Genomic DNA, 15,740 nt, shown 5'->3' on the forward strand with positions numbered 1-15,740 from the left:
TGACAAGGATGGAGAACGTTCTCTACAAAAATTATAATGAGCCTGAGGGAGGGGTACTTTGTACAGTGGTGGGAATCGGGGAGCCCGCCCCACCCCAGCACTGAGAGAACAGGGAGGGGGCTGAGACCGTATACGGACAGGGAACAGGAGAGAAAAGGCAGCACCTGGGGCTCCGGGAAAGTCAAGTCGGCACTTGGGGGTGGCCCCAGGCCCAGAGGACGGGGGGAAGGACTGCGGTGGGCTCAGGGTGGCAGTGGCAGGCGACCAAGCCTTCAGTGTGGGGACAGGGACCACCTCCATCACGCCCCCAGCTCTGAGCAGGTGTGTGCCCGGGGACCCACGCTCAGACAGACACACCAGAGGGAGGCCTGTGGCATTTTGGGGGGGGTTCTCTCTCCCCTGCACCAGCCAAGGGGGGCCCAGGAAGGAGCTGGGGGCTGTGGCAATGCTCCCGGTAGGAGCTGCTTCCCAAGCTGAAGGTCAGGGACGGGGGCACCATTGTTGACAGAGGAGGAAGGGCACATCTGCATGCGGTGTATATGTGCACACCGTGTGGGCTCCTGAGTGACCCTCCCACATCCGTGACCTTGGTCTGAGGACCCTCTGAGGCTGGCCTTTCCCCTGGTCTCACCAGCATCACAGAGCAGGGACCCGTGCAGAACTCCCCCCTACCCGCTACCCACGCAGAATCAGGCAGCCACCCAGCTGCTTCCAGACCTTGCCCAGAGCCCTGGGGACCTGGGGGCAATCAGCAGTTTAGACTGTCCACATCCTCAGGCTCCCGTGTCCACATGGCAGGACTTGCCCACACGAGGCTGGACACCCAGCCACAACCAGTCTCTGCCTGGTTTGGGCCTGGGAGACTCTGAACCAGTTGGCAGATGCCTTTCCCCAGCCCAGAGATGCCCGCCGAGCCTCGAGGCCATAATACTGTAGCCAGTCGCTCTAGCACCTTGGATCTATTGCCCTGACCCTCTGGGGTCCCTGGGGTTGGGGGCACCGGGCTGCACAACCAAGGAGAGAGTGAGTGGAGAAGGACAGGGCGGGGAGGGCGGAGTCGGGCTGGGCCCCACCCCGGGGTAGGCCAGAAGGGCACCGGTCACCCCCACCCCAGCCCAGCCTGGCACTCCACCTCCCCAGCATGGCCAGTGGGAGAAGGAGAAGGGGACCGGCCGTGCTTGGGGCGGGGTGGGGACTAAAGCTGGGGCATTTGGCTGAAGAGTCTAGCTGGGAACCTCCCCTCTGGGGTGTACAGGGGGAGGGGAGGCAGCCCAAACTCTTCCTGCACAAAAATGTAGGAGGGGAGTCTCCAGACTGAGCAGACCACAGGAGGACCCTTAGAGGAGGGGTGGGGACAGACAACGGCCCCAGGACAAGCCATGCCCACTCGCACCACACGCTCCCATCCAGCTCTGATGGGCTGGTCATCTAGTGGCCCCTGCCCTGGCACTGGGGCTGGCCTTCCACGAATGCACACGTGCCTTAGAGACACTCAGAGAGAGGTGGCTTAGGGGCCCCAGGACCCCTCAGTATTGATGTTCTGAGTCACTCTCTTGGCCTTCCAAGTGCCTCCAGGCCATACCCTCTGCGGCAGAGTGGGGACAGGCTTTCAAGGGAGATGTCCCACATGGTCCTTGCTCCCGGGAAGCGGCTGGGGAGCCGCAGGGCTGGCAACTGTGAGGACCTCGCGGTCCCACCGTGGGTTGTGGCAACTTGCAACTCTTTTTGGTATGGGGATAGGAGCCCCGGTTATCTGTGGAGAGAGAGACAGAAATGGACCTCAGATAAGGGCCTTTGGAGACAGCATTTTAAGTCAGGACCAAGTATTCTGACCACTTACCCTCTCTAGGCAGACTGATGATCAGGGATGGGGACGCTGGCCCCCAACTCTAAACCAGACTTCCTCCCAAACCCAGCCCTGCCCAGCCATGCAGGGTAAAGGCCATAGATACCAAAAGGGGGCGGCGGTGTTTGCTGGGCTTGTGGGATGCCAGGAATGGAGAGTCAGGGCAGGGATGGGCCAACAGCATTGCCAGTTTGACAGCAGCCTTGGGCTCCCCATGATGGCTTTTTGAACATGACAACTCTGCCCTCAAGGCCACTGTTGGCCCTGTTGAGAGCATCTGCTCATGTTTCTGGTTACAAGGTTCAGGGACCAGTAGGTAAAATATCTGCCTTGAGGGCTTGGGCATTTGGTGAGATAACTGGCTGCCACACCCTCCATCCCACGGGAGTCGCCTTGTCCTCCCGAGGCTCTAGAGCCACACAGACCAGGGATCAGGCCCAGCTCTGCACTGAGCAGCAGCAGGACCTTGGGTGAGCGACTCTAAGCCTCTGAACCTCCACTTGCTCACCTGTAAAATGGGGATGATATAGCCCCTGCACATGAGAGGACTTGTGCAAGGGCGACTCCAGTACCCAGGAGAGGGGAGCGCTCAAAACGTCCCGGCTGTGATTACTGTGACTACTGGGTCTCATCCATACAAAGACACCCATTTTCCTGCATTTTGACTTCTTCAAAATCGAGGTGCATTTGACATCAGCAATGTAAATTGGCAGCTTCTTTTTCCGAATTGGGGGTAAATAAGTGGGGCCTCTTGGAACTGACGACGACCTAATTATCCCCCACCCGAAAAGGCAGACAGATCCACGCCCACCCCAGGGCCGTACAAGCCCTATCTTCCCATCCCCGCCGAGGCTCTGGGCACTCACAACTCTGTGTCCTCCAGGGCCGGCGGGCGCTCCAGCGCCTGCCTCCGCCTCCGCACGGCCCCCATGATCTTCTTGCGGGGTCCCAGGGGGACGCTGATGCTGCGGAGGTCGAGGTCCGAGCACAGCATGAGCGCCTCGAGGTCGATCTTCTCCTGCCGCAGGATGGAGGTGAAGTCCTCCATGTGCAGGGAGGCCAGGAACGTCTCCAGCGGGCTCGTCTCGGGCTCCAGGTCCTCATCCAGGCCCAAGTCCAGCTCGTCCCAGGGCAGCTCCTCCCCGCAGCTGCGGTCCTGCAGGCTGTTGGCACTGCCCAGGCTGTCGTCGTCGAGGCTGGGGGAGCTCCGAAGCCGACCCCGCGGCGTGCCCGCGCCGTCCAGGGCCGCGTCCTCGCGGCCCAGGCCGTGCAGTCCGCTGCTCAGGTAGTTCCTGCGGAACACCATGGTGCCCAGGCCCGGGCGGGTGAACAGGGAGTCGTGGCCTGAGTCGGTGCTGGCCTCCGAGCGCGCAGGCTCGGCCGCCAGTGTGGCACGGGAGACGCTGTCCTCGTCGGAGAGGAACATGTCCCGGAGCGGGGCGCGGCCCCACTCCTTGGGGTTGGCGTAGGTGCCCTGGCGCACAAACATCACGTCACTGCCCAGCTGCAGGCCCGAGAGCGAGCGCACGCTCTTGCGGCCGTCCTCGGAGATCTTGAAGGTGCCTTCGCCGCCCTGCTTGCGCCGCTCCAGCTTCTTCTGGATCTTGGTCTTGCCCTTGGCGGTGCCGTGCAGCGTGGCCTGCGAGTAGGGCAGGTGGCTGCCGAGCGCCAGATGCTGCAGCCGGCGGCTCAGGGTGCTGGACGTGAGGCTGGAGAAGCTGAGCGCGTCCGAGCGCTCGGCCAGCTCGCGCCGGTAGCGCCGTTCCATGCGCTCGTGGTGCTTGCGCTGCATCTTGGCGCACTCGCGGATGCGCCGCTCCGCCTCGCGGAAGGCCTTGTCCTTCAGCTTGCCCACCAGCTTGGGGTTGAGGCTGCTCTGCTTGGCCGCGATGGAGTCCAGGTAGCGCACGCACTCCAGGTGGCCCTTCATGGCCGCCATGTCCAGCGGCGTGTGGAGGTCGTTATCCAGGCACCAGATGTTGGCTCCGAAGGACACCAGGAAGGAGAGGCAGTGCAGGTGGCCATTGGAAGCTGCCAGGTGCAGGGGCGTGTTGCCCCAGATGTCACACTTGTCCGGGTCACCCCTGCAGGGAGGACACGCGGGGAGGGGTGATGAGGCACCGCAAGCTCAGGCGGGCAGTCGGCAGCGGCTGCCGGTGGCGGGGAGCGCCCAGCCTGGATGAGCTTCCCCACGGGCACGCCAGAGGGACTCGACGGCCCGAGCTCTCTCCTCCGACTCCGCGAGACACGCAGCCCGGAGCCACCGGACGCAGCTCGAGCGAGCCCAGGATTAAAGATGGCTCCGGGCTCGCAGTGGGTGGGGCGACAGAGAAGGCGGGGCCGGGGCGGGGCCTTCCCCAAGAGACCTGCGGGCTGGGAATCTCAGGGGATAAATATTTAATGCCCAGAGAGAAAGGAGTGAATTATTCATGGGGCCCGGCGGGGAGCTGGCCCAGAGAGGTGGTGGGCCAGGGCCGAGTCTGGGTCTCTAGGCGGGCACGGCGGCGAGTGTGGCTGCCTGTGCAGGAGTGACCGAAAAAGAGGACCAGAGGGTTGTGTGTGCTGGGCCTGAGCCCCGGGGGGGGGGTGTGTGAGGGTGCGCGCCCGCGTGTCGCCGGGCACGGCCACGTCTGCAGGGAGCAGGGCCAGGCCTGGCAAGGCCGCGTGTGAGAGCAGGTGTCGGGTCTTGGCCTGGGCCAGGAGGGGAGCATGGGGGCAGCCAGGACTGGAGGGGAGGGGAGGGGAAGGGCAGCCTGCAGCCTGGGCCCAGCTGCCCTCCCCTCCCGGGGCGGCCCCATCTTCGGGAGCCCTGTGAGGCGGCTGGCTCGGGCAGGTCCGAGGGACCCACGCAGCCCCCTCCAACACCCTCCGCGCCAGACTGTGCCCCCCTTGGGCACCCTCGCCCTGGCTCCTCCAAGCTTGCCCCGCCCTCAGGGACCTAGCTCAGGCCCTCTGCCCCACACTAATGAGGAGGCCACCCGGCAGGGCTGAAGGAAGAATCACTTCATTGTCTCAACAGCTCCTGCCCACACTCCCCAGCCCCCCAGCCCCGCATTCCCCTCCCCACTTCCATTACTGGTCTTCAAGTCCTTCGAGAAAGGAGCTACTGGGCATCTGGCCCACACCCCATCAAGCGCCAACCCTCACCCTCTGTAGGAGCTGGGGGGTTTGGTGCACCAAGGGGGGCCCCCTAGTCCCCTCCTCCCACGAATCTCTCCAAGGGGGGAGCAGGATGGCAGATCACTGTGTGCCCTCTTCGCGTGGACAGGGGCCAGTCTCGGCGTCTTGGAACATGGTTCAGCTGCCTGATCTGAGGGGCTGCTTCCACCTGTTGCTGGGCCCGGGGAGCAGCTGTGGAGGGAGGGCAAAGGGGGGTTCCCCACCTACCCCATGCTCAAACCACAGGCCAGCTCCTGGCACCAGGCCAGCTGGGCCCCTTTCCCTCCACCATGATTTCCCAGGGCCTGAGATGTTCACGTTAACCCTCCTGGGGCATCTCGTACATCCCTTTTCCTTGTCCAGGCCGCCCTGGTCCCCAGGTCAACCTGACTTCTCTTTATTAAACCGCTGGGGCTGGCAAGCTGTCCACAGGGTCATCCAGCCGTAGGGAGCCCATGTCAGTGGCCCTGGACGCCACGTTCCTCAGCTGCTACTTTCGAACCCCTTCCCTGGCACCTGGATTCAATGCCCACTCCTCCCCCCAGACAACTCCAAAGGGAGGGTGATGGAGCCCGTGGTGGGGGAGGGGCACAGAGGGAGTTAATGGGGTGGCTGAACCGAGTGACACTTGGTACTGTGGACAGTGCCCACAGGAATCCCAGGAACGAGCAGGGAGAGAGCTGCGTGAAATCCAGTGTGTGGGGAGGTGTGGGCGCCGGCTGGACCCCTTGGACCACAGGCTGGGGGTGGGCAGTGAAGAGCTTCTCCTTTCCCAGCCCCGCTTCCGGCCCCTCTGAGGCGTCTGCTCTTTCTCTCCCAGTCTCACTATGCCCTTCACTCTTGCTTCCTGGTGCTACCCACCCAGGAGATCCCTCCCACCTTCTCCTCACTCTGAAGCCCCTCCCATAATCATGGACCCCCATGTCCCAGTCCCTCTCCTCCTAGCCCCACATCCAGGTCACAAATGTCACAGGCCTCAGTTTGTTTCCTCCTCCCACGACTGCCAATCTCCAAGGTTCCACCTTAGGGTCTGTCCTAGGGAAGAGGGTGGCTCAGCGGAGGGGGGGTGGGGAGACGCCGTGGAGTTGGGGGGTGGCGTCTCAGGGGCCTAGAGCGGCCCTGAGACTCTCAGTCCTCCCCGGCGGGGCCTGGGTGGGGACAGGGGGGTACTCACCCTCGACTCACGATGAGGCGCAGTGACTCCAGGTTGCCGTGGTAAGCAGCCCAGAGGGTGGGGGTCATGCCATCCTCGTCGGGGGCGTTCAGCTCCTTCCTGGTGGCCTCCTTGAGGAGTTCCAGGTAGCCGTCCCGAGCCGCCCGGTGGTACTGGTCGTTCATGGCGCCTGACTTGGACGTGGCGGGCAGGGGACCCGGGGAAATGCCCCCCGCGGGGGAGGGCGGCGGGGTTAGAGCTGAGGCATGGGGTTGGGGGAGGGGGCCGGGCAGGGGCCGGGGCCGCCAGCCCCCGCCGCCGCAGACAGAGGATGCGGAGCGCCAGAGCCGCCGCTACTCGGACATCTGAGCCGCTCAGCCGGCGGGGAAGGTGGGGGGAGGATCTCCCGCTGCCCAGAGGGCCGCCCCGGGCTGCCCCTGGGTCCTAAACTCCCTGCTCCCGAGCACACCGGGCCCGGCCTCTCTCCAAAAGTGCCCACCCCGGCGTCCCGCCCCGTGAGGCCCAGTCTGGGGACAGTCCGAGGTCTGTCTTCACTAGAGCCGCGGCGCTGCGGCCCCCGATGTCTCTAAGCGTCAAGGGAACGGGCCAAGGGCTGGGGAGGGACGTCTGAGGGCAGTCCTGACCCCTTGGACAATGGGCCTAAGAGGGTTATGCGGACCGACCGCCAGACCGTCAGCGATCGGGACACGGCTGTCCCGGCTGCCACAGTCTCGCGCGGGGCGGGCCAGCCGCGCTCCAGCAGGAGGCGCTAGAAGACTGGCCGAGAACTTCGTACGCAAGTCCGACTCGGCAGCATCCAGTGCAGCAGGAACCAGGGGAAGGGATAGCGGAAGAGGGAACTTCGATCACTGTGAGGGTGTCGGGGAAGGGGCATTAGGGTCCCGATCTTGGGGCAGCAAGAGAGGAGCACAAAGGTCCAGGGCCGCGGGGGCTGGGAGGGCGTCGGGGTGCCTGCGGGCCCTTGGGGGGGCGTCTGTTGAGCGTCAGCTCTCAGGGCTCTGGGCGTCAGGAGAGCGGGGCGCCAGGGCGCGCTGGGCGCCGGGGGCGGGGTGCCCGCTGGGTGCCGCAGTGCCGGGCCGCGCCCGAGGCTGGCTGAGCCGAGGTGACAGGGCGGCGGGGGAGGGGGCGCCTCTTAACGGGTAAATATAAATCTCACCTTGTCTGCCTCCGCACGCTCTTCCCTAAATTCAGCCCGGGACAAAGATGGATCATGTGAGTGAGACTGAGAGGTTTATGGAGCTGAGCTCCCGCGGCTGTAAATCACCCTGCCCTCCCCGGTATAAAGCGCCCGTCCATCCCAGCGTTAGAGAGAGGACGCACTCGCCGCCCCCTGACCCCCAGCTCATCGCGGGCTCCCGGCCCAGCCAGGTGGGTGCCCCTGGCTAGCCGGCCGACGGATTTGGGGAGTGGGAATCTTGGACGGGGTCCGACGGGGCTGCAGCCGCTTCTCTTCTCCTCCCGTCGAGCGCGAGACCGGCACAGTGGGCTTTTCTGTTCCCCTTCCCAGCGCTTCCTTCACCAGCCGCAGCCCCCGCCCCTCGGGTCCCCAAATCTAGGGATAAGATGGAGGAAGGAGAGCCCTCGAGGCTGACCTGGGGTCCTGTCCGCTCCTCCCCGACAGTGACCCCTCCAGCCTCCTCCAGTCGCCTCTGCCATGTCCGAGGAGCCGCCCACGGGCCCCAAGGAGAGCCCGCCGGCACCGCGGGCAGTCCGCCGCGAGGTGTGGAAGAAGGGCGGCCGCCTGCTGTCCGTGCTGCTGGCCTTGAACGTGCTGCTTCTCGCCGGCACGCTCATCAGCGGCGGCGCCTTCAACAGGGTGGCGGTGTACGACACGGACGTGTTCGCCCTGCTCACCGCCCTGATGCTGCTGGCCGTGCTCTGGATCCTCTTCTACCTCCTTCGCACCGTGCGCTGCCCCGACGCCGACGCCGTCCCCCACCGGGACGCGCACGCGGGCCCCATCTGGCTCCGAGGTGCCAGGGGAGGTGCGGGCGGAGGTGGGGTGGCCCAGGCGGGGAGCTGGAGGCTGGGGCTCCCGCGGGAATTGCTGGGTGCCCTTCGAGGTAGACCGGTGAGAAGTCCCCACCCCCCAAGGCTAGATGTGTCTGAGGGTGAGGTGGGCTGTGACTGAGGGAGAAGAGAAAGGGAAAGAGTCCTGGAAGAGGGATGAAGAGAGGGATGGAATGGAACGTCTCTGCCCTTTCTAAAGATTGAAAGAGGATGGCCATGGGAGAGACGGATGGAGAGCAGAAAACAGATGACAGCTGCAGTTGAAAGAGCCTCTGTAGGGCCCTTCCCTTTATCTATGCAGCCCCAAAGGGATGGGGGCTCAATAGGACATCCATCCATCCACCCACTCAATCACACACTCATCCTTCCATCCACCCATTCACCATCCACCTGTCCTTCCATCCATCCTTCCATCCACCCATTCATCACCCACCTATCCTTCCATCCATCCTTCCATCCATCTTCTCACTTACCCCATTCATCCATCCATCCACCCAATCATCCAACTCTTTGGCCATCCATCCTCAAATCTGTAATCATTTTCTCCTGCCTCTCTGATCCACCCCCCACCCCTCATTCCCAGGTGGGCTGGTGCTGTTTGGGATCTGCACTCTCGTCATGGATGTCTTCAAGACCGGCTACTACTCCAGTTCCTTTGAGTGCCAGTCAGCCATCAAAATCCTGTACCCTCTGACCCAGGCCGTGTTTGTCATTGTCCAGGTGGGTGGGAGGAGTGTCCCTGAGTGTGGTGGAAAAGAGCCAACACGGGGCTTGGAGTCAGGCGATCCGAGCTCCACTCCACGTCTACGCTGAGCAATCGATTAGGGTGGGGATGGGACTGTAGTGCAGATCACACGAGTCCACAAATCTGGAAGCACTTGGTAATGAAGTAATATCCGAATGCGAGTGCCTGCTTAGGGGCCCTGCGATTTCATTTCAACTTAAGCAGTGCCAGTAGTTAACACCTAGGAGGTGTCAGTTGTGGCAGCTGCTCTGTCTCCTGGAACCTGACCTGCCCTCCTTGGGTGCCCATAGAGGGCATCAGTCTCAGCTCAGCGTCCTGCTGTGGGCATGGCCAGTTTGGCCCCAGCCATGTTCCCTATATTCTGTATTTTTTCAGGAAATAGGGTATCCTGTATATGGGATTTTTCAAACAAGTTCACGTTTTTATTTGTTGCATGGATAACACTTGGAAAGATCTTCTGATTGAGCTGAGGCAGGACTGGTCTTACGTGGGACCCGAACCCTCCCCAGCCCAGAATGACCACGTGTATGGTTCCCTCTCTTGAAACATCACCCCTACTGCCCAGGCTTCCACAATTTAACACATTTATGACTTTGGCATTTATATAGTTTTAATTTTACATTTTATGACTTTAAAGAATACTCAGGCAAAATGGAAATACAGACACCCCAACATCAATAAACACCACAGCAAGGATTTGTGGGCAGCCAGGTGAGAGGGAGGACTTGCAGGGCAACAAAGGATGAGGGTGAGGCAGGGATACTGCCAGAGAGAGCTGAGAAGCCCCTTAGATTCTTTCTGAGGCTGGCCTCGCTCCCAGGAATAAATAACTAGGCAGTCAAAACTCCACCCTACAAAGAAACAGAAAACAAACACCAAGCCCAGAGAGTTTACAGGTGGCATTTTGCAAACTTTTAAAGAACAGAGAACTATTTTGTACAAATTGCTCCAGAGAATAGAAAGAGAGAAAAGCTCACGTCTCACTTTGTAAAGCTGAAATAAACTCGATCACATAGCAGGAGGGCTCTTGAGGTGGTAAGAACATAGTGCTGGGCATGGACCCGGGCGCTCCGGCTTGAGCCCGTCTGCAGAGTAGATGACCCCGCCACTCTCTCTCAACACAGACTTACTTTCTCTGCGTCTCCGCTAAAGACTGTGTTCACACCCACCTGGACCTGACTCGGTGAGTGCCTGCTCCATGTCCGTGGCTCAACGTCCGTGCCCAGGGGCTGGGCTCACCTGGCATGAGATGAGCGCTTCCCAACCTGGGGCATGGGTCCTCTTTCTGCCCCCAGGTGGGGTTTCAGCCAAGGCCCCCTGGCTTTGTCGGCCTGATTTCCACCACCCTCTGCTGGGGGTATGGGGGATGTGCTTGGTGAGATGGCGTGCTGAACCCCATGACACCCCCAGCCCTCTTTTGGGAGGCGTCTCAGCCAGGCTAAGTGTTCCTTCCAAACTCAGCTTCCCTGTTCACACAGGGGTCTGCCTGCTTTCTCGCTTCTCAGCACCATCTCCCAGGAGAGCATCCCTAGCTCTCCACCACGCCGGGGACCCAACATGAGCCAAAGACTCTCACTGGCCTCTTTGCTCTCCCTCCCCAAACAGATGTGGTCTCATGTTCACACTCACCACCAACCTGGCCATCTGGATGGCAGCCGTGGTGGACGAATCGGTGCACCAGGCCCATTCCCTCAGCAGCTCTCACGGCAACACCAGCCATACCCGCCGCGTTCTGGACGGTGAGTGCTCACTTCGGACTAACCCTGGTCCCGTGGCAGCCAGGCCTCGGGCTGGGTGCTTTGTGGGCTTGTAGAGGGCACGGAGGCACAGGTGGAGGCCAGGGACCTCCTCCTGCTCCAGGCTATGCCTCTGGAGAAGTTTAGATGTGGGTGGCCCAGGAGGAAGAGTGTAGGGGAGCATTTTTTCATCCGGGACAGTACAGCCTTGGTCCCACTGTCCAGGTCTCCATCCCACCAAAGAAGGGATTCATGCTCCAGGAAGAAAGGGCAAGAGTGATCAAGGTAGAAAGAGGGGAAGGGAGGCAGGGTGGCTCAATGGTGGAAGCGTGGGATCAGAAGGGAGTGCCTGACAAGGAGGAGAAGGTAGAAGTAATAATCGCGATAACGACGGTGACAATTCACTGAGCTCTATATGTCAGGCACTGTGCCAAGTGTCTTAAGCACCATCTTACTTAACCCTTGCAACCTCCCTATGAGATAGGTACTATTAGTATTCCCATGTTATGGATGCAGAAACTAAGGCATAGAGAGGTTAAGTAGCTTACCCGAGGTCACAGAGCTTGAAATTGGAGAACTAGGGTTGAGATCCATCTTTGCTTTGAACCAATATGCTATGCTGAAGAAGAATGAGCCCACAGTCCCCCTGGTCCTGGTTCTCTGGACTTCTCTAGCCCCCTCTCTCCCCCACCACCAGCCAGGATCAGACTAGATGACCAAGTCCACCTGGACCTTGCCTGAATACACACGCACACCCAGTATGGGAGGGTCCAGGAATGGAAAGCATGGATCCAGGCCTACAGGAGATCCCAGCCCAGCAGGACTGAAAAGGGCCATTCTTCACATACAGAGGGTTCCTGAGGATGGTTAAACCCAGCCCAGGGAGGTGGGCGACCTTATGTGCTAGGGCTGCACGACCCTACATGCAGAGAGGTACCTGCCTCAGGCGTGAGAGTCACGTCATTTGTGTCAGCTCTGCTATCACAAGCCACTTTCTCTGAGTGAGGCTCAGTTCCTTCTTCTGCAAAACCAGCTGAGATAGTTCTGGGGATCAAAAGAGCTGTCTGCCAAGGCCCGAGGAATCTTACAGAGCAGAGCACACTCTGGATGCAGGATGAGATTCCTATCAGTACGGTACAAACCGAAGTGACAGGAGGTCACGGTTGAGATCTGGGCACAGCAGCTGCTTTCTGGCTGAAGCAGATGTTGGGGAGAGCTAAGAGGCAGCTTGAATTTTAAGGGTTGCCAAGCAGGCCACCTTCTATTAGGACCAGAGCCTTGCCTATCTTGGGCAGCCAGGGGTCATTACTGGTGGGGAAGGGTTGGGAGTGTTTTTCTGCAGGAATGGGACAGGATGAAGCGGGCAGCTCCGTAGTTCAGATTTTATTTTTCTTAATCGAGCCCTGGCTAGGGTTTACTGGTGTGTCCCACAGTTTCTGGCACATAGTAGGTGCTCAATAAATATCTGTGGCATGAACGAACGTGCCAGGCCCTGTGTAGGCATTTGGAATACGGTGGTGACGGATAGCAGCCCTGCCCTTCCAAAGGTCACAGTCTAGGGGTGAGGTTCTTCAGGTGGGGGCCTCCAGGAAGGTGGGAGGGCAGTGCAGCTCCACGTCCCCCTCTCCACAGTGGAGCGTGCGGGCAGCCCAGTCGGAGAAGTCTGCTCCTGCAACACGGCCGTCTGCCAGATCTTCCAGCAGGGCTACTTCTACCTGTACCCCTTCAACATCGAGTACAGCCTCTTTGCTTCCACCATGCTCTACGTCATGTGGAAGAACGTGGGCAGGCTGCTGACCTCCTCTGCCCATGGCCACAGCCACACCCCGTCCCTGCTCAGCCTCTTCCGGGAGACCTTTTTTGCCGGCCCGATCCTGGGCCTGATGCTCTTTGTGGTGGGGCTGGCCGTCTTCATCATCTACGAGGTCCAAGTGAGTGGGGAGAGGGGCCGCGCCCAGCAGGCCCTGGTCATCTACTACAGCTTCAACATCGTCTGTCTGGGGCTCATGACCCTGGTCAGCCTGAGTGGCTCAGTCATCTACCGTTTTGACCGCCGGGCCATGGACCACCATAAGAACCCCACGCGCAGCCTGGACGTGGCTCTGCTGGTGGGTGCCGCCCTGGGCCAGTACGCCATCTCCTACTACTCTATCGTGGCTGCAGTGGCGGGCACACCCAGGGAGCTGCTGGCAGGGCTCAGCCTGGCCCACGCTCTGCTCGTGATCGCCCAGCACACCTTCCAGAACATTTTCATCGTTGAGAGCCTCCACCGGACTCCCCCTGGGGCTGAGCCTCATGGTACTCCCCCAAAGGAGCCCTGCCACGGCCTCACCTTTGCCAGCCCGGACACCCTCCACACCTTGCCTGCCTGCCCTCCCGCCCCCAGGCTGGTTGGCCCCAGCCCAGCAGGACCTCAGGGAGCAGTGAGCGTCATCTCGGCCCCCAGGGGCCACTGGAGATGCCGGTGCTTGAAGGACATTTCTCTGTTTCTCCTGCTCTGCAACATCATCGTGAGTAACTGGGCAGACACGGGGCTGGGCTGGGGGGAAGAGAAGGCCGAGGAAAGATGCTCTTTCAGGTTTGTTCACTTGGCCCTCTCTGTCTTGCCCCCCAGCCCACTCGAGCATTGTCTGGCTCTCTAGGAAAGGAGCAGGTTCAGGGAGAGTCAGGTGCAGCCCCGGGGGCGAACAGCATCTCAGGGAGCACAGGGAGAATGAGATCCCGGCATTCTGGCATCTAGGCAGAGCTGGAGGGGTCTTAGGGAATGCTGACGTGCAGGCTGGGAGGAGGTGAGACGGAGCTGAGTGGGGGCCCTTGCTCCCGGGTGGGAGGTGTGACTCTTCCCGGTACCTTGTGCCCAGCCTGCTTCTTAGAATAATCGGAGCAGCGACAGGAAGTGGCAGAGACCAGCATAAGCGTGAGGGGTCTGTCAGCAGAGTGCAGTGGCGGGCTGGCCGGGAGGGAGGCATCCACAACAGCCGCCCCCTCCCCGGCGACTCAGCAAAGCCCCTTTCCAAGAGAAACTCCTCTGTATAGCAGCAGACTTCACCCAATACAAATATACACCCTGTACGAGAACACTCTTTGTGAAGGTGCATCCCAACAGAGAAATACTCCTAGTGTAGCTCCAACCTAATAGAGAAAGGCCCCAGTGTAGATATAATCCCCAGGAGGGAAATCTCTAACAGAGAAACATGGAGCCCTGTGAGTATATCCCAAAGAGAGAGCACACCTCAGTGAAGTCTGGCTCAACGTAAAGACAGTCCTTTTAGCTATAACCTCTGATAGAAAAATACCCCTAATACAGAAAACAGCCTTAATGTGGGCATATCCCAATATAGCACACATCTCCAGAGGGATTCCACCCCCGTGGGGTCTACATGAAATACACGCCCTAATTGAGGTGCATCCTTGGTGAAGTCCCCACTGCCAATATTGCCCCTCCTACAGGTAACTTATTTTAAAAAAAAAAGAGTCGTCACCCATCTCTGACCTACCAGTAGAAGCAATAAAGCTCAAATCCTCCTCCTGTCTTGGGCCACTTTTGGTGCGGCCCCCAGCCTCGGCACCCCCTCACCTTCTCCCAAGGCCGAGCCTACAGGCCGGGAGTCACCTGGGAGGCCGCTTTTGCTCCAGGTGTCCGAGCCTGCATCAACTCTGAGGGCATCATCTCCAACTCCTTCATTTTATAGGACAGAAGCAGGCTCAGATTTGGGCTGTGCTGTGCCCAAGGATGTGATACATTTGCGGTGGGGGGAGGGGCGTTAGCCTAGAAGCCTTTATTCTTTGCCTCACACCCCATATGTGAACTATCTGAGCTCATAGCCAGGGATGAAGCAGGATTTCAGCTTCAACCTCCTCCCAGACCCGGGAAGGGGGTGGGGTGCGGGGCCAGAGCTGGAGAGCAGACCTCATAGAGGGCCGGGCTGGGGGAGCCTTCTGGCAGGATCCGGAACCCCTGCCCTGGGCCTGTGTGATTCTACCATCACCACCCTGCACACATCTCTCCAGGAGAGAGCTACTGATTTAGCCATTTATTCCAAATTCTCACAGCATCTATTGAGACTTCTTCTCCCCTTCCCCAGTCCCACAAGTGGGCCATATTGAGGGTGGGAGATGTGATCACAGGCGGAGCCCTAGGCTGGGGGGTAGGCAAGTTCAGTTGGGCACATTTATTGAGCTCCTTAGTGAGTGCCAGGCCCTGCCAAAGATGGTCGAGGTCCCCACTCAGCAACACCCAGCCCTCGCTGTCCACAAAGCCAGAGGGCTGGGACCCCCATCCTGCCCCCACCCCACCCAGCAAAGCCCACGGAACGACCCACTGGCACGAGTCCGGGCCAGGTCCTGACACCCCTTTGTCCCCACAGCTGTGGATCATGCCCGCCTTCGGGGCCCGCCCTCACTTCAGCAACACCGTGGAGGTGGACTTCTATGGCTACTCCCTCTGGGCAGCCGTCGTCAACATCTGCCTGCCCTTCGGCATCTTCTACCGCATGCATGCTGTCTCCAGCCTGCTGGAGGTCTACATACTGTCCTGAAGCCCCGCTAGAGACATGGGGAGGAGGGGCTCAGCTCATGCACCCACCCAGAGACCCCCGGGGAATGAACCCCAGGCTGGCAGTCACTATGCCACGTAACTACCCATTCCCCCGCCGGCCCCAGAGTGGAATTTTCACAAAAGTTATTTTTCCAGGATAGTTTTTAAATCACAATCAGGACATGCATATCCCTGGGGCATGGGGCAAGCGGGGGAGGAGGACCTCTTCCTGCACCCTTTCTAGGATCAGGCAAGATCTGGAAGTGTCCTAGACCCTAGCTCCACCCCTACCCCAGCCCCGTGTCCTGGCCAGTGCTGCCTCTTGGAGCTGGAAACCAATAAACCTGATGTTCTCCCTGCCCCACCCTGTGACCACTTCGTGTCCAGCAGCCACATCTAAGATGATCACAGGAGGGGGTCTTGGGGTCAGAGCTGCAAGGGCCCCTGGAGATATTGAGGTCTCAGGCTTTTCTGCGGGTGAGCCAAGTCTGAGTCACAGACTAGTTACAGACTCGTACCTGGGTGGCTGGGAG

General features: G+C 60.4%; 2 protein-coding genes across 3 annotated transcripts; one reads left to right on the forward strand and one right to left on the reverse strand.

The window, feature by feature from the left end:
* Positions 1-6,489, reverse strand: USH1G (USH1 protein network component sans; the record flags this gene model as incomplete). Of its 2 annotated transcripts, XM_082440396.1 has the most annotated exons (3): positions 6,180-6,487; positions 2,713-3,930; positions 1-1,753 (listed from the first exon to the last, which is right to left on the reverse strand). In XM_082440396.1, exons 1-3 carry the CDS (start codon positions 6,341-6,343, stop codon positions 1,750-1,752), a joined length of 1,386 nt encoding a protein of 461 aa, XP_082296522.1. In that variant the 5' UTR covers positions 6,344-6,487. The 2 variants fall into 2 exon arrangements, with proteins under 2 accessions (XP_082296522.1, XP_082296523.1); XM_082440397.1 differs by lacking the exon at positions 1-1,753 and having other exon boundaries at positions 2,709-3,930; positions 6,180-6,489.
* A 204-nt stretch (positions 6,490-6,693) lies between these two features.
* Positions 6,694-15,571, forward strand: OTOP2 (otopetrin 2). The gene is made up of 8 exons (XM_082443216.1): positions 6,694-7,093; positions 7,371-7,547; positions 7,801-8,152; positions 8,773-8,909; positions 10,059-10,117; positions 10,540-10,673; positions 12,303-13,180; positions 15,038-15,571. Exons 3-8 carry the CDS (start codon positions 7,834-7,836, stop codon positions 15,206-15,208), a joined length of 1,698 nt encoding a protein of 565 aa, XP_082299342.1. The 5' UTR covers positions 6,694-7,093; positions 7,371-7,547; positions 7,801-7,833; the 3' UTR covers positions 15,209-15,571.
* Positions 15,572-15,740: the final 169 nt, after the last annotated feature.

Source organism: Balaenoptera physalus (assembly GCF_965194825.1).
Source record: "Balaenoptera physalus genome assembly, chromosome: 20".
In the NCBI taxonomy this organism is placed as follows: Eukaryota; Metazoa; Chordata; class Mammalia; order Artiodactyla; family Balaenopteridae; genus Balaenoptera; species Balaenoptera physalus.

Excerpts from the sequence above, each read along its gene's own strand:
- OTOP2 (XM_082443216.1), top strand. The coding sequence starts at position 7,834 with ATGTCCGAGGAGCCGCCCACGGGCCCCAAGGAGAGCCCGCCGGCACCG. Across the intron at positions 8,153-8,772 it reads GGGCCCCATCTGGCTCCGAG|GTGGGCTGGTGCTGTTTGGG; the intron begins GTGCCAGGGGAG and ends CCTCATTCCCAG. Across the intron at positions 10,674-12,302 it reads TACCCGCCGCGTTCTGGACG|TGGAGCGTGCGGGCAGCCCA; the intron begins GTGAGTGCTCAC and ends CCCTCTCCACAG.